General features: G+C 36.3%; 1 protein-coding gene across 1 annotated transcript in view; it reads right to left on the bottom strand.

The window, feature by feature from the left end:
* NSF (N-ethylmaleimide sensitive factor, vesicle fusing ATPase) overlaps window positions 1–21386 on the bottom strand; it is a 161602-nt gene that overhangs the window by 93157 nt on the left and 47059 nt on the right. The window contains exon 8 of the mRNA XM_064369291.1: window positions 18908–19063. Within this exon, the coding sequence (XP_064225361.1) occupies window positions 18908–19063 (156 nt within the window). The remainder of the gene's footprint in view (window positions 1–18907; window positions 19064–21386) is intronic.

Here is a 21386-nt window from a genome sequence, read left to right as displayed (position 1 = left end):
TAGCTTTCTTCATACCTAATGAGTCTTCATAAAGAGGTAGAATCATGCTTGTTCTAGGTAGTTTCAGGAGAAGATACAAGCATATACATCTTACCTTAACATAAGAAAGACTAAACTTAAACCTATAGTTGTCAAAAAAAAAAAAAAAAAAGTACCCTTAGGAGAGAGTGAGATTCCTGTCATTGGAGGAACTTAAGCTTAGCCTGAGGAAACCGGCAGAAGTTACTCAGCAGAAATGTAGAAGAGGGCCAGGTGTGGTGGCTCACACTTGTAATCCCAGCACTTTGGGAGGCTGAGGTAGGTGGATCACCTGACTTCAGGAGTTTGAGACCAGGCTGGGCAACATGGTGAAACTCTGCCTCTATTAAGAATACAAAATTAGGGCAGGGCGCGGTGGCTCACGCCTGTAATCCCAGCACTTTGGGAGGCCGAGGCGGGTGTATCACGAGGTCAAGAGATCGAGACCATCCTGGTCAACATGGTGAAACCCCGTCTCTACTAAAAATACAAAAAATTAGCTGGGCACGGTGGCGTGTGCCTGTAATCCCAGCTACCCAGGAGGCTGAGGCAGGAGAATTGCCTGAACCCAGGAGGCGGAGGTTGCGGTGAGCCGAGATCGCGCCATTGCACTCTAGCCTGGGTAACAAGAGCGAAACTCCGTCTCAAAAAAAAAAAAGAATACAAAATTAGCCAGGCATGGTGGTGCATGCCTGTAATCCCAGCTACTTGGGAGGCTGAGACAGGAGAATCACTTGAACCAGGGAGGCAGAGGTTGCGGTGAGCCAAGATCATGCCACTGCACTCCAGTCTGGGCAATAGAGTGAGACTCAGTTTCAAAAGAAAAAAAAAACAAAAGAGAAAAGAAAGAAAGAAAGGTAAAAGAGATTCAAATAAAAAACAGGTGTGTGAACTAGATGACTAAGATCCTTTGCAACACTGAGATTCTGTGATTCCTTTGATGTTCTCTCATAGAATCCGGTAGTTTTGCAGAGTGACGTTTGAAATACATACTCCAGGATGGAAAGGAAGACGACTAAAGACAAGGAAGATAGTAAAGAGGCTACTGCTGCAGTGCAGGGGTAAGTGACTAAAGCTATGAAAAAGAAAAAACAAGTGATCAAAAAAAAAAGCAGAAAAAATTTAGCAATATTCAATAATAAATTTGACAAAGGCATGAAAAAGAAAAAGGGGGATAGATTAATCATGACTCCAAAGACCTGAAAAAGAAAGGTAACTGTCTTGACCAGAGCCAACAGTAAAAAGAAAAAAAAAAAAAAAAGAAAGGTAACTGGGAAGGGATAACTACTTGTGGAACAAGAAAGAATCTAACAAAGTTTCAAACATTTCAAGAATTCATTTCAGTAAAAATTTTTATGGGAGACGGTGAAAGCATCCGGAGATATATGGTAAAGGTCATCCACTAAATGCTTGGATAAAAGAAATTAATAAATTTAATGAAATACTGTCTTTCGGAAATGGGATTATTAGACCTCCTCTTTGAGTGGTACAGATCTGTGCTTATGGACTGAGGGAGGAGGAAGGAAAAGGAAGGGTAGGAAACAATAAAGGGTTCTATGCCATGTGTTTGTAGTCGGGCAAGATTACCATTGTCCTGCATGTTCTGTGCATTTTACTTTGCTGTGTATATACTGCATACACATGGTCCCTGACTTAGAATGGTTTGACTTAACAATTTTTTTTTTACTTTATGATGGTATAAAAGCAATGTGCATTCAGTAATGCTCTTGAATTTATAATCAGTCACAAGGAGATAAACCCATAGTCAACTGAAATTACTGTAAGTCAAAAATGCACTCTCAACTTAGGATATTTTCAACTTATGATGGGGTTTGCTGAGACATAACCCATTGAGGGTTATCTGTACAATGGACAGGCAAGTCCTAATTTTACATCTTATTGTCTAGATGATAAAGAGGTTGCTAATGTTTGACAAAAGAAGAGATGATGAACTAAAACATACTTCTGTATGCCCGAAAAATTCACAGGAAAGACTATCTTCCGAAAACAGCTTTTGGAATGCTGATATTGCCCATTGGGCTGATAATGATAAGAAGGAAGTGAGAAGGGGAAGTGTACTTGGCTATAATGTTCATATTTAGAAGATACTTTCAGGCAGGGCGTAGTGGCTCACACCTATAATCCCGGCACTTTGGGAGGCCAAGGCAGGTGTATCATGAGGTCGAGAGATAGAGACCATCCTGGTCAACATGGTGAAACCCCGTCTCTATTAAAAATACAAAAATCAGCTGGGCATGGTGGCGCAGCTTGTAGACCCAGTTACTCGGGAGGCTGAGGCAGGAGAATTGCTTGAACCCAGGAAGCGGAGGTTGTGGTGAGCTGAGATCACGCCATTGCACTCCAACCTGGGTAACAAGAGCGAAACTCTGTCTCAAAAAAAAAAAAAGATACTTTCAGATTATGGCCTTTGTTATAGGCACACAATTTAATCAATGCTATCATTATACAACAGACAGTTGAAGCATGTAGTCTTTGTAAAATAACACATTTTAAATAAGTTATGTCAATTAACAGGAATGACTGTCTTTAGAATGGAACCATTAAACTTTATCTCTTTGAGCTACATATTGTGTATTTATCGGGTGGTAAAGGAGGTGGGAGAGAAAGGAAGTAATGGTGGAAGAGTTCCATGCCAGTGTGTTTTTAAATAAATGGAGATTATCTACTGTTGTTCTGAGAGTGCGTTTACTTAGTAGTGTTGTGTATCGTAAAGGACAAACAAGGCCCCAGTGCTGACAATGCTGAAGGCTGAAGTAGTAAAATGATTCTTTCGTAAATGTCCTTTTGTTACAGTTTTTATGAAGGCACGTTGTCTGGGAACGACTGCTGTTAACCCATCTTGTAGAACTATACACATTTCTGTACTTATTCACTGAACTGGTGGAGAAGGAAGAAGAAAGGCAAAAGGTTCTTTGAGAGTATCTTCATATCTAGAAGTTAGTTTCATATTGTAAAGTTCTAGAAGTGATTTTTTAGTAAAGTGCCTGTGTTTATCAGTCCTTATTTCACAACACTAAGCTTTCTAGATGTTATGAGGCGACAATGTATAAAAGTAGAGCTAGTGAATTAACTAATTAGTAAATTAATTTCATTAACATTAATAGAAAAGAAGTGTCTTGCAAATGGCAATGTTAAACCACTTATAGTAGTATATATCAGTATGTACTGGATTGCTAAGGAAGGGGCAGAAAAAAGGTAAGGAAAGAGATATATATAGGTATGTCCATATTTACAATCTGATTATAACCACTGATATATACGGGCTCTTTTCTTGGCTACGCTATGTGAATACTATATGAATTGTTAAACAATTAAGTAGAAACATCACTTCTGCTAATATTTTAATAGTACAGATCTGATACCGAACTGTCTAAGAAGCATTATACTTACTCTATTGCTTTGTGTCTCATTTTATATTGGGCATTAAGTGAACACAGTATTTAACTATAAACTTGCCAATATGCATTTCCAGAGACCTGTTGCCATTTTGTCTTTTAAGATATTTTTGTCCTCACAAAAGATAAGAAAATTTGTCGTGAATATTTACCAATCTCTGAGTCCAAAAGCCCTGAGTATTTTGATACTCAAGTACTCATGATATGCCAGAAAGCATGGCACATCCTATATGAGTGTAACCATGTAAAAAAGCATACTCAGTATGTATGTATGTATTCACATACAAGGACTGGAAAGATGCATCAGAAGGTAAACTGCTTCTGTTATGGATGATGTTTTAGTTACTTGATCTTGTGTTTTCCAGTTTTCTATAATGAGCATATTAACCTCTAAAAGTTGAAAAAATATAAATGTTATTTTAAAAAGAAACAAATAAATAATAAATGCATATAAGATCCAAGAAGTTAAAATCAAGGCCAGAACTGCAGATACGGGAAGGGCTGTACTACGTGTTTTAATATGTTCTCTTATGTAATTGATTTTAAAACTCTATGAACTAGAGTATTATTCTTACCTTCTTTTTAGGGAGAAGGTACTGAAGCTTACAGTGGTAAAGTGACCTTTCCTTGGAGACACATCTGGCAAGTGGCAGACCTGGAACTCGAGCATCAATTTGCCTGACAAAGCTAAAACCCAAGGAGAGCTCAGCTATTGATGGTGCTGTGTCTCAGCTTCGTGCCTGACACTCACATTGAGTGTACTTGAGATAGAGCCTGGAAATCTGTATTTTTTTAACATTAAAAATCCTGGGCTGGGGCGCGGTGGCTCATGGCCCCATCTATACTAAAAATACAAAAATTAGCTGGGTGTGGTGATATGCGCCTGTAATCCCAACTACTCAGGAGGCTGAGGCACAAGAATTGCTTGAACCTGGGAGGCAGAGGTTGCAGTGAACTGAAATCGCACCACTGCACTCCTGTCTGGGTGACACAGCAAAACTCTGTCTCAAAAAATGCTCAACAGGAGAAGGCTAGGCTCTGCTGTTATACCCTGGGGAACAAGGTATCACCTCAACTTCCACAGATACTTACTAAGTCTCTATTATATACCCAAGAACTATGCAAAGCCAAGTTCTTTCAGGAGATGAGTAAGATGCCATGTGTTTGTAGTCGGGCAAGATTACCATTGTCCTGCATGTTCTGTGCATTTTACTTTGCTGTGTATTAGAAGTAGCTCAATATTAAACATCAAAGAGACAACTATACAGAAACAACATTTAAAAAGGGCTATGAGAAGCCAAAAATGAAAACAATTACTTCTATCAGGAGGACCTGTGACAGATCTCCCAAAGGCAATCAAGCTGAAACTTGAAAAATGAGCAAATACATGGCATCTTCCCTGAAGAACCTATATACAGACCTTTATATTTCACTGAAACGACATCCATAAGGTGACTATTCTGAAAAAGTTTCTATTTCTAGTCTATCTTTCCATTTTTATTAACAAGGAAACTGAGACCCAAAAGTCACACAGTCATTCAATGACAAATCCAAAACCAGACTCCAAGTCTCTTGAAACCTTGTCTATTAAATTAGTTTCTCATGAAAGCTTTATATTTCTTATATTTCTATTTCTCTTGCAGAGTACCTGCTTAGTGATTGCTTTGATCTCCCTAACATCTGACTTTTCCAAAAGGAAGTCTAAACTTGGCAATGCATGTCAAAAACATTTACACTTGTGAATGCTTTTTGATTAATCAATTTTACTTCCAAGAATTTATCTTAAAGAAATATGAATGTGTAGAAATGTTTAGTTTCTAAGGCGTGTGTTGTACTTGGTGTATAATAGTAAAAAACTGAATAAAATTTACATGTCTAACTATAGAGGGACTGATTAAATAAACCATAGCATTATCATTCTACAAAGTAATGTTATAGAAGAATATTTAAGAAAAACTGTTAACTTACTGAGTGGAGAGGAAACTGGTTATAAAACAGCAAAATGCTTTTTTTTGGGGGGAGGGCTCTATGTATATATATAGAATATACTCCAGAATATTAATGGTACTTTTTCAGGTTTTTTTTTTTTACACTGAGTGATTGTTTTATTCTTTTTAGTCATCTATGTTTTTGAAAATTTTTAACAATGAACATGCATTACTACAATTATAAGAATAAAAGTATTTTCATAAACATAGATCTAAGAGGCCCTCTAAAAGCTGAGGAGGTTATCAGGTGAAAAACCAAGCTATCTTTCCTGGATCCCTGAGGCCCACTGGGGAGACTGCAATAATCTAAAGGCAGTAAGGGGATTTCTGAATCCAATTCACGCTCCAGAAAATAGTGAAGCTTATCTTGGAGATGGGGAAGTATAGTTTCATATCCAAGTTATGAAATCTAGAATTTAAAAGCCCAACAATAAATCAAATCGTTTTAAGTGGCTGAATCATGAAGCCTAAAGGGCACCAGACTAGGCAACCTGGATTCCAGCCCCAGTAGACAAGGAGTGACTTTAGCCTTTGCCTCATTCTTCTGGGGTCCCAATGTCCTCATCTACAAAATAAGAAGGACACAGGTAAGATCAGCATGTTTCAAATTGGTGTTCCTTGGAAACATAAATAGGTATGTCTTTATGTAAGTATGTTAAGTGAGTTTAAGTAAATTTGGAAAATGCTAGACTAGATTATTCCTTAGGTCTTTCTCTAACATGGTCTAATTCTGATTCAAATGTAGAGCTACCTTAATGCATTTAAATCTATATCTATAGATACACTGTTTACTTTTGATTTTTTCATAATAGGAATACTAGAAAATACGAAATAGATAACAGTCATCCTAAGAAAAATTTACACCTTGACAGGAGCAACCAAAAACAGAAAGCAAAGTATTTAATAATAGAAAGAGGGGCAAAAACAGCATTCAATTAAGATAATAAAAGTAATAAGTTTAAACAGTGTCTTTCAGTCTGTATCTGTATATCCCTCCAAATGATGTTTTTCTTCAAATTCTTTTATGAGTTGCTAAAAGTATAATTATTAGAATATATTATAAATCCAACCCATTTATTTTTTTTAAAGATTCATTTTTAGATAACATAAAGAAAAAAGGGTTCAATCTTTTGACTGTGGCAATAAACTATCATCTGCCTATCCTTGGGCTGACACCGTATCCCACCTGGTGCCATTACTACTTATAAGACAAACCCAAATTCTGAAGAGCTGAGTTCTGTGTCATTTACTATCACCTATGATCATACCACAATAGCCAGATAAAGATCAGACTGCAGAGAATTTGTAACGAATTTTAAGCAAGTCTTTTCCATCTCCCTTTCTGTAAGCTCATCACATCCACAATTGGCTCCCTAAATAGTCACAGAGGAAGACAAAGTAATCAGGTAACAGACTCAAAAGTAAAAAGTACCAATAAAGAGAAGTTTTATGGAAAGATAAGTCTAGTAACACAGGAAAGTGAAAGGCAAAGGGGTAGTTGTGAATCAACATGGAAATGTCCCTGGAATGCACTAATAATCTTTAATGTGAATAACTCTCCTGTGTATATTTGAAATTTGACTGGCTATACCTAATGTGTGGATTGGCAGCATACTAATTATAGGTTTATCCTACAGTAACTGGTCATTATGAAAAGGTGCTCAAGCCTTGCTAAGACTTCTCCCTCATGATGGGATTCTAGATAGATTTTAAAATCAAAGCACTTTTTAAAAAATCGTATCATTGAGGATAAATTAAAGTAAATACTCGAGCAAATAGCATAGACATTCAAGCTATAGACGGGTACATCTTTATAGTTTTCAATCACTTGAATAAGAACAGGATTCATATCGCTTGAATAAGAAGAGGATTCATAAGAAAAGGATTCAAACTATTACTTGCTCTGATAAAAGATACTGTATTAAAGCCAGTGGTGTTGGTGAAGAAGTCAAAGCCACAAATAAATCTTTGAATATCTAATACAGTACCCATAATAATTTTCAATGTCTAATTTTGCACTATGAGTAAAATGGTATATGGAAGGGATTTACTGCTGTGTACTGTAACTTCCTTTACAAACCTGAAATAACACCATGCTCATTCTTTAAAAGGCAAAAAAAAAAAAGAGAAACCCAAATTTCTTGTAGTTTTTTTTTTTTTAAAGTATGAACTTATTAAACATATTAAAGGTAGGCTGCTCCAAGTAACAAATCATATGGAATTCTAAGGCAAATTTTATTTGAATCATGGTAGAAGTACTCTCAAATAATAATGTTTAAGCCCGGGTAGCTTTTTACTAACATTATTGTTAACATTCTAATTCTTCCTTTTCTCTGACATCCTATTCTCTACTGTGTCTATCAAGATCGCTGTTGTTTTTCCAAGGTAGTATATCACATATAAGAAACTGACAAGATTTACAGAGGTGATAGAGAATTTATCAGCTCCTCTCTGATGGAATGTGGTAAAAAGTAAATATAAATCAGCCAAAGTATGACTTCACAAATTAAGAAAAAATATTTCTAAGTGTACCCTTGACTACCTTATCAACAAACACTGTTCAAAATGGGTAATTATAAAACAGCATAAGAGGAAAATCTCAGGTGTTAACTATTTTCAACAGCAACAAAATTTAAGATAAGAAGAAAACACATCTTAACATTAGATTAAAGGGACTGGGTTATAAATTTTTGCCTTTTACAGAGCTCCAAAAGTGCCTCTTGGCAATATAATCATACCAAATAACTATCATCCATGGAGTGTCTGACAGTCAGCCAGGTACTGTGTTTGAAAACTTATACACATTAATGTTATCTACCAATAAATAATTTTTCAGGCAAGGGTACCAAGGCTCAGGTAGCTTAGCGCCCGGGGTCCTGCCACATTAAGAAGCCTAGGGTCATGCAAGTGAGTAGACGCAATGCCAACCATGTCTAGGGTGTGCCTAGGAGCCTTCTCACTGCTGAGAAGAGTTGCTAACTTACCATTACAGGACTTATGTGGATGCAGTTTTACTAATACTATTTAACTTTTTAAAAAATAAAATGTTATCTGTATGTTTTATCACAGAAAAAAAAAAACACCAAACAAGATACACACACAAAAAAAACCAAACACTATTAGGTTGGGGAAAAAAAAAAAAAAGTCAGGCACAGCGGCTGATGCCTGTAATCCCAGCATTTGGGGAGGCTGAGGCGGGAGGATTGCTTGAGGCCACAAGTTCGAGACCAGCCTGGGTAACATAGTGAGATCCCATTTTTTATACACACACATACACATACACATACACATACACATACACATACACATACACATACACATACACACACACACACAAATTAGCTGGGTGTAGTCCCAGCTACTTGGCAGGCTGAGGTAGGAGGCCTGCTTGAGCCTAGGAGTGCAAAGCTGCAGTGAGGTATGATTGTACCACTGCACTTCAGCCTAAGCAACAGAGCAAGACCCTGTTTCAATAGATGAATGAATGAATGAATGAATGAATGAATGAATGAATACCTGAGTGCACACAGTCAAATTATACATTATTGTATAAATATTTAGGAAAGGTTTTGAAAAATTCACACTAATCTCTTTGCAGTGACTACCTCTAGGAGAGGGAGTAAAACTGGAGTGAGTAGAATGAAGGGAGATTTCACTTTTTACTCTATCTGTGCTGTTTTATGAGGATGCACTATTTTTATAATAGAAAAATAATTAAAAATAGAAAATACATGTGTGCATGTGACAGACACAATATTGACCTGATGCTTTTAAATTTGAACATTCTTGTGTAAAAGTACCCTTACATAAGAATGGGAGTTCCCAATGAAGCAAATGGTAGCTCACAAGTACCCAAGGAAGATACTCTTCCCCTTCTTACTTCTGAAGCCTTGTTCCATTCAGGACCAATCCAAGAGGTCTTTCCTAGATTAAGAATCTAAGAGGATCTACATGGATTTAGTAATAAATTATAAACATTATATCTGCTCTGACTTTTAAAAGACATGGCTCAGTCTTGCTCTTCAAATGCATCTGCTGTTTCCCCATGTGGCCTACTTTGCTAATCTGGTTCACAATGTGCCTTATGTTTTACACAGTACTGCTTTGGGATGTGCAAGTACAGTGTTATTCCCAAATAGACTGTAAGCATCATGAGGGCAGAGCCTGGGTCAAACCGTCCAAGTGTTCTATTTAATTAATCAAAATTAATCAAGTTCCTGGCATTTACTCATTTCCTGAAAACTTATAAGCCAGACACCATGCCGGGAGGAGAAAATATGCCAGTGACCAAAATAAATAAGGCCTATTTCTTACTGAAGGTATATTATGTTTGTGAGGACAGGGACATGGAGGGAGGACTCGAGATATAGACGTGTAATAAGCAATTATAATACAATGTAATAATGCATAAAATAACATGGAGCTATTGGAACACACAGGAGGAACACTAAAGACTACTCGGTCTGGAAAAAGTGAGATCAAAGCTTTGGACTGGAGTTAACAGGAATTGGATAAAAAGATGGTGGGAAAAAAAGAAACAAACAAAAAAACCAAACCTTAGGATAGAGGTAAGAGAAAGTAGCATGGCAAATTAGAGGAACTGAAAATAGCACAGGCTGGCTGGAACCCAGAGTATGGGGGAGGGAGGGGCATAGACTGCGAGGTAAGGCAGGAAAGTTTGGCAGGGGCCAGATCACACAGGGCTTGTAAACCATGTAAGGAGTTAAGGCGGGCTGCTAAAGAGTTTGAACCAGTGCAGTGACAGGATCAGACTTGCCTTTTTATAAAAATCACTCCAGTTACAGTGTGGAGAATGGATTAGAGAAGGGCAAGGCTGAGGGCTTATGGAGCAATTCAGGCAAGAGATAATGGTGTCCCGAAGGAAGAGTGGCAGGGGGAGGTAGAGAGAACTGGAGGGATTTGAGAGATATTGAGGAGATTGCAGAATTGACAGTCTATTCTGTGACTTACTGGAAGTAGGGGGTGAGGGAAAGAGAGGAGTTAAAGAAGGTGTCCAGATTTTTGGCTAGAGTATGCCAGAGATAGAAAACACAGACATAGATGCATGTTTATAGTGGACTGAGGGGGCAACTGAATGTGTTTAATTTCAAGCTTACTGTGTGATCATGAAATACCCAACATGTTATGCTTGTACAAATCCAGAGTGCTACACTGAGACCGAGGTGGCATATGCATATTTGACAGTTAGCAGCATAAAGATACTAACTGAAGCTATGAAACAGATATGATCAATTTGGGGGAGAATAACTAGAGAAAAATAATAGGTCAAAGACTCCTGAAGAACCTCAACATTTTAAGGGATACAAAAGAGGTTAAAAAGGGACAGCCAGAGAGGTAAAAGGAAAACCAGAAACGCTTGGAGTGAGAAAAGCCAAGTAAAGAGGGCATTTTAAGCAAGAGTGGTTAACAGTGTGTTTCTTAAACATGTGCAGACTGATTGAAGCTAGGCGTCGACAAATTGAAATGCCAGCAATTCTTCCTCTCTTCAGTTCAGCTTCTAGTTTCCTTTCACGATATTGAAAATACATGCAATGATATTCTCTACTCTCCCAAAACTATGTTCCACTGATTTTCTTATTTCCAACATTTTCTCACAAGACCTGAGTCTCACCTCCAATTCTGTCACCCACAATAACTATCACCAAATTCTGCCAGTTTCACGTTTGTAATTTTTTCATGTATTTTCTTCCCATTCCATTCCTGTTGCCATCACCCCAATCCAGATCTAAGTACCATGCACTGGACAGCAATAGTCTATTGGTCTCCAAGACTATTCACTTCATCTCTTCTCTAAGGCATCTGGGTCAAAAATATCATTCATTTTGCAAATATTTATGTAGGCCAGTGCTTCTCAAACTATTTATGCTAAGGTCCAGTTGTATTTTTTTTCCTTTTAGATTTCCAATCCACTGCAGACCAATATTTTTGTAAAATATAATTTTTAAAATATTGTGGTAATGTTAAATTGCTATAAACATTTCTAATTGCTTACTCTTCATTTCCAATGTTTATCTTATTGGGGACTGCTTACAATGGTTTATGGTCCAACAATGATCTGCAACCCACATCCCAAACACTCCTGATGTTGATAACACATGGATAAGAAGACATTACAGTTGTGCCTTCAAAGGCCTTTGAGCAATGGTTCTCAACACAGGCCTGTTTCACTATATTTTTTAAAATCATCATTGGGGCTCGGAGTGGTGAGGAAGGGAAGTACTGACATTAAATAGAGGCCAGAGATGCTGCTTAATGTCCTGTGATGCACAGGTCAGGCGCCCTACAACAAAGAATTATCCAGCATAAAATGTCAATAGTGCCGAGGTTGAGAAACTCTGCCTTAGGAGTGTAATGCAAATGAATAATTACATTAAGAACGCGGCTTGATTCTAAGTATATACAAGATGCAAGGAAACACAGGAGAAGCCCATGACTCGAAGAAGCACCTAAGTCTGCCTGGAAGGTTAAACAGGGAAAGTTCTTACAAAAAGAGTCCTCATCTCCTCACAGATTTCCATGACCCAACCGTAAACTAACTTTTTAATCTTATTTCCTGTTTCTTCCAAACAACAGCTCTGCTAGACTCGTCTAAGTCATGAAGTCTATACCGTGTTTAGTCTGTCACTCTTCCCAGGATATGGACAACTATCCTCTTCTCTCCTCCTATCCAAAACTGCTCAGCATTTAAGGCCTTACTCAAACCCTGCCCCTTCCATGAAGTCTTCTGTGATTCTCTTTCATTTCCTATAGGGTTTATCAGTTGTGCTATTCATTTGGCACTTAATCAAATACTGGCCTTTGATATCACTTGTTATGTTGTTTACTTTTTAAATGATTATTTAATTTTAACATTTATGTTCCATCTTCAGGTTGATACTTTACTTAAGACAATTTCTCTGACACACCCATACCAGTTCCTTCCTTCCTGTATTCTGCTACAACAGGTAGAAAAAACACACGAAAAAAGTGGCATTAGGTATTAGGCATTACAGCCCTACCGCCAAATCTTCACGTCTCTTGAGCTCATAACAAGTTAAACACATCAGATTACTAGAAAAGCTAGTTATTTACAATGCAAAGGACACCTAGTCCCCATACCAAATAATTATCCAGCCCAAAATGTCAATGGTGCCATGGTTGGCCCCTGGCTAGAACAAAAGCTCTCTCAATGACTGCCTCAAAGGTCCCCAAAAATGTGAAGCCAGAAGGCCCATTTAAATGGTTTTACATGATGGGCTTTCATGGGAGAACAATATGTAATGGTTAAGGAAATGAACTCGGGGGCTCGACTGCCTGGGTTCAAACCTGACTCTATTATTTACAAGCTGTGTGTCTCGGACCCGTTACTTCACCTTTTTGAGACTGAGATTCCTGCTCCATAATGTGGAGACAATACAGTGTCCCCTTCAGAAAGCTGTTGTAAGAATTAATAAACACAGTAATAAATAAAGCATGTAGAACAGCATCTGGCACTATATAAGTATTAGCCACCACCCTCATTATCATCACCAACCTACGTATGGGAGTAAAGCAGGGGAAAACACCAACCGTTTCACTTCAGGGGTCATGTGAATTCGATTCCTCAAAACAATGATTTTGAAGACTGAAAACAAATTCACGCCCAGTTCCCCAAATGTCAGAAGCTCCACTCACCCTCAGCTCGCTCTGCTCTCACTCTTTCTTCTCTAATGCTGCTTGGTTGCCTAAAGGCCTAGAGGCAAATCTTCTCATGTTTGAAGGGCAGATTACTGACACCATTACCATAACGCAGAACATTCTGAGAGAAAGCAGTTTGTTATATATGGAGAAACGGTTTTTCTCTTCTTGACCAAACAGGATAGGTGTTCTGCCTGACCTCTAAGGGGCTGCCACCAAAGCCCTTGGAATCCAGGCCCTTTACCCTGCACTCTCCTCTTCCACATTCAGAAAACTTCACGAAGGGGGAAGGATGGACTTGCTTCCTGCTGACTTTCTGTGCTGACAGTAGAGTCATGCCAAGAAACGGACTGTGATATTGTCTTTTGTTTGTTGACTTTTAAAATCACACATTAGAAATATTTATAATATCATAGTACAACATTCAAACATAAAGGTCTAATCGAGTCCAAGAATAAAAGTTTCCCTTTATTCCCCATCTTAGCTTCCCCTCTATGGAAGTAAACATTAAAAAAAAATTTTTTTTAATTTAATTTTTACTTTTAAGAAAATAAATAAATAATTGAGATGAGGTCTCATTATGCTGCCCAGACTGGTCTTGAACTCCTGAGCTCAAGTGATCCTCCCACCTCAGCCTCCCAAAGGGCTAGGATTGCAGGTGTGAGCCCCCACACCCAGCCATAAACACTTTTATCAATTTAATGTGTGTACTTAAGAGATTTTTAGAGTGCAATTGCTTCTATATATTTTTTATTTACACAAACATGTCTCTACATGTGGAGCTATATCATTTTAAGATTGGCTCTAACCAGTTTCTTACTGGTGGGCACTCAGGTTAACACTTAGACCTCAACTTTGCAGTGACCCAAGTGTTGATCTGTAAGTAATTCAACTATAGTTGCCAGGAAATCTAATCCATTTGGTGACTCGGTAGAGAGCACTGCCTCTCCAAAAGATTTATTTCTTAAAGTCTGTCTACAAATGCAAAATGCCAGGTGAATTTACATACAACTTGGCTTTCAGATATAAGCACAACTGCTTATTTCTGTTCAAATATACATTTCACTCAAAAATTTAAAACCAATGTAAAAATTAATTCAAGGTAAAAAAACAATTTATAGAAAGTTATCTAAAGTATGTTTTAGGGTCTATGCTTTGTCTCTAAATCCTGCTCTAGAGATTTTGGAAATCATATGGTCTTAAGCCATTTTCTTCTTCTAATTAAAAAAAAAAAAAAACTTTATAAACTTCCTGACCTAAAGTTTTTAGTACATTATTAATTCCTTATATCCAGGTATCATCTATCAGTACTGAGTAGAAAATAGGAAGGGAGAAGTTTTGCATCTCTAACTAGTGAGCAACTGCTGTCTTTTCCTCTGCTAATAAATTACAGGCAGACTTGAACAGATGTCAGGTTGGCATTCAAAACCTAAAATATAGCTGAAAAGCAAGTTATGACTAATACAAGAAAAAAAGATGAATGTCAGAAAGCTTCATTTTTTTTTTCTTTTTTTCAAATTTCAGATAAGCTCTTTAGCCTTAGGGTTCCTTTTACAGAGCCCTGGAGTTCGGCTAGATGTCTTAACCCCCATTTAAAATGCAATCTCTCCTCATGAGTGGGGGTGTGAAAATGCATTTTAAGAGTGTCAATGTTTATGTTAATCTTAGCAAGAACTCCTTCTCTCCCAAATATGGCATGCACAAAAACCTTAGTGCCCTTTCTTCCACTATGTTTTATTTGCACTGTTTTTAGCATGTGAAAGATGTCTGTGTGACTGAAAGGTTCCTTATCTTCTCAGCAGTTCTATTTCATAGAGTAACTGCAATTTCACTTATGATATCAGAAAAGAGTTGCTTTCCTCTTGAATTTCAAAAGAAACCTTAAAAATACAATTGAAAATGGGCTTACAGAGGGAGACACTGGGGAAAAGAGACCAAAAAGAACACAGTGTCAGTTTCAAAGAATGGGGGCACAAGACCATAACAAGTGGCTTTCCTCCCCACTAGGTGGCCTGAACATCTACACCCCACAGATCCAATGAAAGACAGTGTGAGGCTGAGGCCTTCCCTCTACACCCTTTTCCTTCTAGGTCTTTCCTTGGGTAGATGTGAACCTATTCCCAGGATTACATTAAAAGAAGCTGACTAATTCTTTGACAATTATTCCACTGTTCATTGAAAAGGATTGTTTTTTTTTTGCTTTGACATTTATAATTTAGAGATAATTGCCAGGGAGGCTGAAAAATGAAGTTTCTTTGCAGAAATGCTATCTTTGCCAACAGAAGAGCCACAGTGAGAACTGAGGTAATTAATCATTTATTTATCCTGAACACTCTCCACAAAACTGCATGCAGGGGAATATGTGTGGTAAATGTCTGAACACAGGATTTAGTATCTATTCAGTTAACACCTGAATATGCTGAAAGACAGCAATCAGCTGATGAATTGATTCACCCATACTTCCAGCTACCAGCTTTGATGTTCACATTTCTACCCTGGGACTCAAATGTGGCTCCTCTTAGCCCACGAAGTATAGATTTAAGGTAATTGTTAATTAAAAATCTATGTTGTAGGGGTTGGAGGGCATTCTAACTAAATACCTATTTGGTATTTACTAAGTGCAGTTACAGGTTTAGTTTCCTTTGCTGGTTGCTCTCATATACTTCCAAGGAAGAGCTGCCACACTTGGGTTTGGGTGAGCTCAACTGCTTCAGACAAGGGAAAAACTCAATACTCACTCTGATTAAAACAATAACAAAAACAAAAGTCTAAATTTATATTTCCCTAAATAATCCCTTTTCCTTTATCCCTCAGTTCTAGAGAGTTTTACGTGACTTCCTTTCTCCTTTAAGGGTTTCCGTGATGTTAATTCTACAAAAATATAACAAAAGCACAAAAGCAGAAAGGTATACACTATGTACTTGACAGCACTTCAAGAGATGAACTAACAGATTGGAAACTCCAATACAGTTATTTTCATGTATATTACCTCATCGAATCCCTAATTTTACTGCATAATTGTGTGCTTCTGGTTAAGTCCATTAGTCCTCCTGTATCTCATCAGCAACATTGTGTATGTAGCTAAACTAATTTTCAATTTTGAAAAGACAACATGAAATTTTATAAACAAAAAGAACTCTTTCCTAGAAGCATAATTATCAGTCTGATGAACACAATGACAGAGAAGAATATTCTAAATTTATTACTTTGTAAATTTGAAAACTGATATACAGGCAAAAAATCCACTTAGTTAAGATTCCTGTTTACAAAGTAGACATAACTCTAGACTCTATGGTAAAGACAATAATTTGGTCTTAAGCCAAAAGTAAAGTTTTCTGCTTCAAACAAAAAAGCCCCATAACCTAAACGATTCTTTTCTAATCTTTTTTAAAACTAGAATTGATTTAACTAGTCATACTCAGTGTCCAGTGAATCTCCAGACCATAAAGATCCCTAGTTAGCAAAGAGTGAGACAAAAAAATCCATTTTGTTTCCACCTGACATGTTTGAAAAAAAAACCACACACACACAGAATATGCATAAAAAGAATTTGGTATAACTTTATTTATATTCTGTCAAAATGTAGCCGTTTTTATTTATATAACTTTACCAAAGCCTAATGAGAACTTTATAACCACACTGTAACTGGAGTGCAATAAAGTATCTTACTATATAATTCCCCCAAAATTCAAAGGAAAAAAGAAGCCTCTATTGAAAGATAGGGAATGACACACGCATTACAAGAGAATTATTTCTCAGCCATTTACCCATTAAAAAAAACAGGGAGATTTACTTTTTTTTAGATATTTGGAAGATTCATTGAGAATAAAGAAACTAAGTTTTTCAATTCAGCTCAAAAGCCAGGTAGCTTTATACTAGTGGTCTTTTCAATTAAATTAATAATACATGCTTCCTGATGGCAAAAAGCCATAAAGAGAAAAAAAATTGACTTTTCTAAAAGGATAGCACTCATTTTTTTCTAATCAAATTACTGTAAAAATATTAGAAAAATAAATCCATAAAAAAGGTTCCGGACAGTGGCAGTCACAAAATTCAAATCCAAAGTGTTTAGTCAAAAAGCACATCAAAAACAACAAAAAGCACACTACTGCAATTGAACTCATTTCAATACAGATATCAGAAACAGATGAAATTCACTAACAAATTCCAATCTGCTCTGATTTAATTGAAAACTCTCCGACAGCTGGCAAGGTCACAAATTGACCAATGTGAGTCCAACTCCTTTACGCAGTATCTACCCAATGCATACTGACGTTGCTCGTAGCCTCAGGTGCAGGATCTAGATAATGTACAAAGAGCAAACTAGTATCTGAATAACTGTATCTTCAATAGCTTCCAAACAGTGAGAAAACATTTATAATGAAAAGAGATGGCTTACTACCAAAGCAGTTATTTTTCTACTTGTTGGCTAAACAGTATAAATGTTCAAAGAAACAGAATCATTAGACTCTTCCTGCACTAGACCTCAGTCCTAAAAACCAGTAAAAACACTCCACAAGAATAACTTAGAACATTTGGAATCATCTTTTTATCTCTGCTTTTACCCAAAATACACTTAAACAATATTTTCATGTCTTGATAGAGAATACACATTACCAAGATAGTGAACTACCACATTTAAAAATATTTTCCAAATTAAAATTCTGCTTTTAATGGACGTGGCCTTTGTATCTTTGAGATAAAAAGTATGTTACTGCCATTTCAAGGTGTATAAAACTCAGGTGATGAGGGTCTCTGTCATTTTCTCTTAATACAATTCCAAACTCGACCTTTACCCAGTGAACAGGTGTGTGTCGTGCCTGTAACTTATCAGAGTAAGCAACCAGGCAGAAAGGCTACCAACAATAGAAGGCTAATACAATCCAAGCACTTAGTGCCTAGAAAGCAGTTCTTATCCCCACCATAATAAATATACTTTTATCTTCCAGTGGCAATTTAAAGATAAAGCATGTGGGGATGAGGGGAGTAATATATTCATATTCCTTCCATTTTTTATGGATACTCTTTTTACACTAATAGCCTGTCAGAAGTTGTTATGTTATACATTCCTTTCTCAGATATTCTGTTGCTCACATTCCAGTCGAACGATGATACGGATATGAAAACAGTCACAACAGCATTTCCACTGGGCAAATAAAGTCACTTCACACAGATAAATTAAACCTTCAAGAAGAAATTGATAAACGAGTTGTGCACTTCTTTGCATGCAATACAGAAACTCCAATGTATATCCTGCATTTGTCTTTTTGGATCAAACTTATTTAATTTAAAAACATGCCAAGTATCCACTTATTAGGTATGAAGATGTACTAACCGGGTAATGCAACAGCACAGTAAAAAGGAATGGCAGCTAATGTTAGAACAATGCATACAGTCTAACAGATAATTATTATTCAGCAGGGTAAATCTGACCCATAGTGATCTTTAGAGTCAGGTGGACTTTCCAAATATGCCCTATAGAAAAACATTCTTACATAAATAAATAAATAAAATGGAGCCACTACAAGTATTATTACTGTCAGGGGAAATTTCTAAATATGCCCCACAGGAAAGCATTCTTCAATAAATAAATAAACAAAATGGAGCCATCACAAGTCTTATTTCTATGATTTCCCCATAAAATTAAAATGTAATTTTAAAAGTTCTAGCATTTTTAAAGAAAAATTTGAGATAAAAATACTTCAATGGGTTTGAAAAATAATTTCAAAACAATTGAAAAGAGAATCTTCATTGCATTAATTTTTGTAACAATACAAGATTTTATAACATTTTCCTTTTTAAACTTACCCATCTGCTCCACAATCTCTGGAGGAAATACTCGGGAAGCAAATGCTCGTCGGAAAATATCTGAAAATTCCTTGTCTAGACCTCCTATTCCCATTTTTTCAAAGTTCCAGTCAGGATTGATAATTGATTGGCGATTTTCCTTGGTTTTAGCTTTGCCTGTGTCAAACAAATATTACCGAATGTGAAACAAGGACTAAATTTATCACTAAGTCTAAAAAGACAGACAGAACTCCCTGAGCATCCTAAATGAATAAAGAGAAGCTACCCTTACATATACAAAAATGAACACTATAACCTTAGCTGATTTTACAGTAAGAAGGATACGTTTTGCTATGCTGTCTACTTTGATCTCCATTTATGGTAATACGCTGTCAAAATGACTAGCTAAACTTATGTTGTAGTCTATTTGTAATCAGTCCATAAGAGTTGGTTTCATTAATCTTTACCCAAATTAATTAAAGTTGATCAGAAGAAACACCATGTGCATATCTGATGAAAACAACACCAGCTGGCAGGAATGGAACTGAAATCTCAGTCGCTGAAGGCTCCTAACACAAGTGTATTTTAAAATACATATATTTATGCAGATTACACTTATACTGGTAATTGGGCATATAACCTCTCAGCCTAAGAAGATGCACTGAGTAAGTTTGATGTCTTCTTTGCTTTCTCTTCACTTCCACACAAAAGTCTGAAATCACCCTAGAGACTTCAATGATTACAAAATTCATGTTTAAAAATTTTCTCACAAGGACAAAAATTATCTAACTTAAATGTCAGAGTGCCACCTAAAGTAACTCAAGAGAACCACATTTACTATTTCAAACAAAGAATAAATTAAGTACCTTAGCACATTCTATTATAAATAAAAAATAAAATAATAATAGTTTTTATAAAACCAGGGAAGAAAATGTCACATTAAAAAATATTTACCCTAAAAAATGCTAAATATTTGAGGTGATATGTTAATCAGCCTGATTTGACCATTCTACAATGTATACATGTATTAAAACATCAAATTGTACCCTATAAATATATAAAATTATTATTGTCAATTAGAAATAAAGTAACATTTTAAAAAGGTTTGTACTAGATGATAATTTCATGGTTAGAGCTTTGAGGCCTTAAGATTTCCTTTAGAAAGGGAGCAAAAATATTTTTCTTATACTCTTCTGCCCTCTTGTGGGCAAAATTTACTGCATACCAATTAACTACACATTTTTTTTTCCCATGGATTATTTGGAAATACCTATATTGTATGAAAGTTGTGCAACTCCCTTGGGATATCGTAACAAATGGTACACAAAAATAAAATACAAAGAAATAACTTCACAAATGTACTAGATCAATAATAGAAAAATATATCCTACATCCATAAGCTGACATATAGGCATTAAAAATCATGTTATAGGTGTGTATTTAAGGTGTTTGAAACACGCTAAGCAAAAAAAGCAAATTACAAAACTGAAAACAGAACCAAATTTTACAGTGTGTGAGTTGTTTTTGAGTGCCTATCCATGTTTTATAAATAAAATATTTTATAATTAACAAAAACTAATAAGGGGGAATGGTAATGTGTGGACCAGGAAATAAAGGCCATGCACTCAAAGACTGCTAAGTGATCCTGGACATGATGAAGTGCAATCAATGAAAACCCTCTACTCCCTAGTGGGGTAGACATCAACATAGTTACATTAACCAAAAATAAGAATTACTGCCTAGTTAATGGCACCATTATTCTGGTGAGTTACTATTCTCAGACAAGCTGCATTGTTTAAATACGACAAAAGTTGGGCTAAAGTACAAGAGTAGGACTAAATCATGAATCTGCTGGAAAGACTTTACTTGCACATTCATCACTGAATCATTAAAAGAAATGATGATGCTATCTCATTTAACATAAAACCAAGTGAGTGGCATTCTACAAAATAAGTGACCAGTTCTCAGAATTATGAAAGACAAAGTCTGAGGAACTGTCAGTGACTGAAGAAAACTAAAAAGATAGAACCACTAAATGCAGTATGGGATCCTGAATCAGATCCTGGAACAGAAAAGAACACAATGGAAAAACTGGTGAAATCTGAATGAAGTCTGTAGTTTAGTTAGCAGAAATGAAATCATGTTAATTTCTTAGTTTCGATCATTGTACTTTTGATAATGTCAAGACATCAATGTCAGGTTAAGCTGGTAATGGGTACACAGAAATTCTCTGAGCTATTTCTCCACATCTTGTGTAAGCCTACAGTGATCTCAGAATTAAAAGTTAAAAAATTTGTTTTTTCTTTTAGTGTGGTTTCTAGGAAATTAAAAATTACACATGTGGCTCACATTCTGTTTCTATTGGACAAAGTTGATCCAAATGTAGGTTTTAAACTTTTTCATCAGCAAACCTGACAAACAGGAAATACCCCATGCTTCTGTGATAAACTCTCAAGAGAGATGCCCTTCTTTCCTTTCCCTATTTGGAAATCACTGTAGT

This window comes from Aotus nancymaae, unplaced genomic scaffold (genome assembly GCF_030222135.1).
Source record: "Aotus nancymaae isolate 86718 unplaced genomic scaffold, 86718_ANA_hifiasm-v0.15.2.pri h1tg000089l, whole genome shotgun sequence".
NCBI lineage: Eukaryota > Metazoa > Chordata > Mammalia > Primates > Aotidae > Aotus > Aotus nancymaae.
Note: the sequence above shows the minus strand (reverse complement) of the source record. Positions and strands in the feature narration are given on the sequence as shown.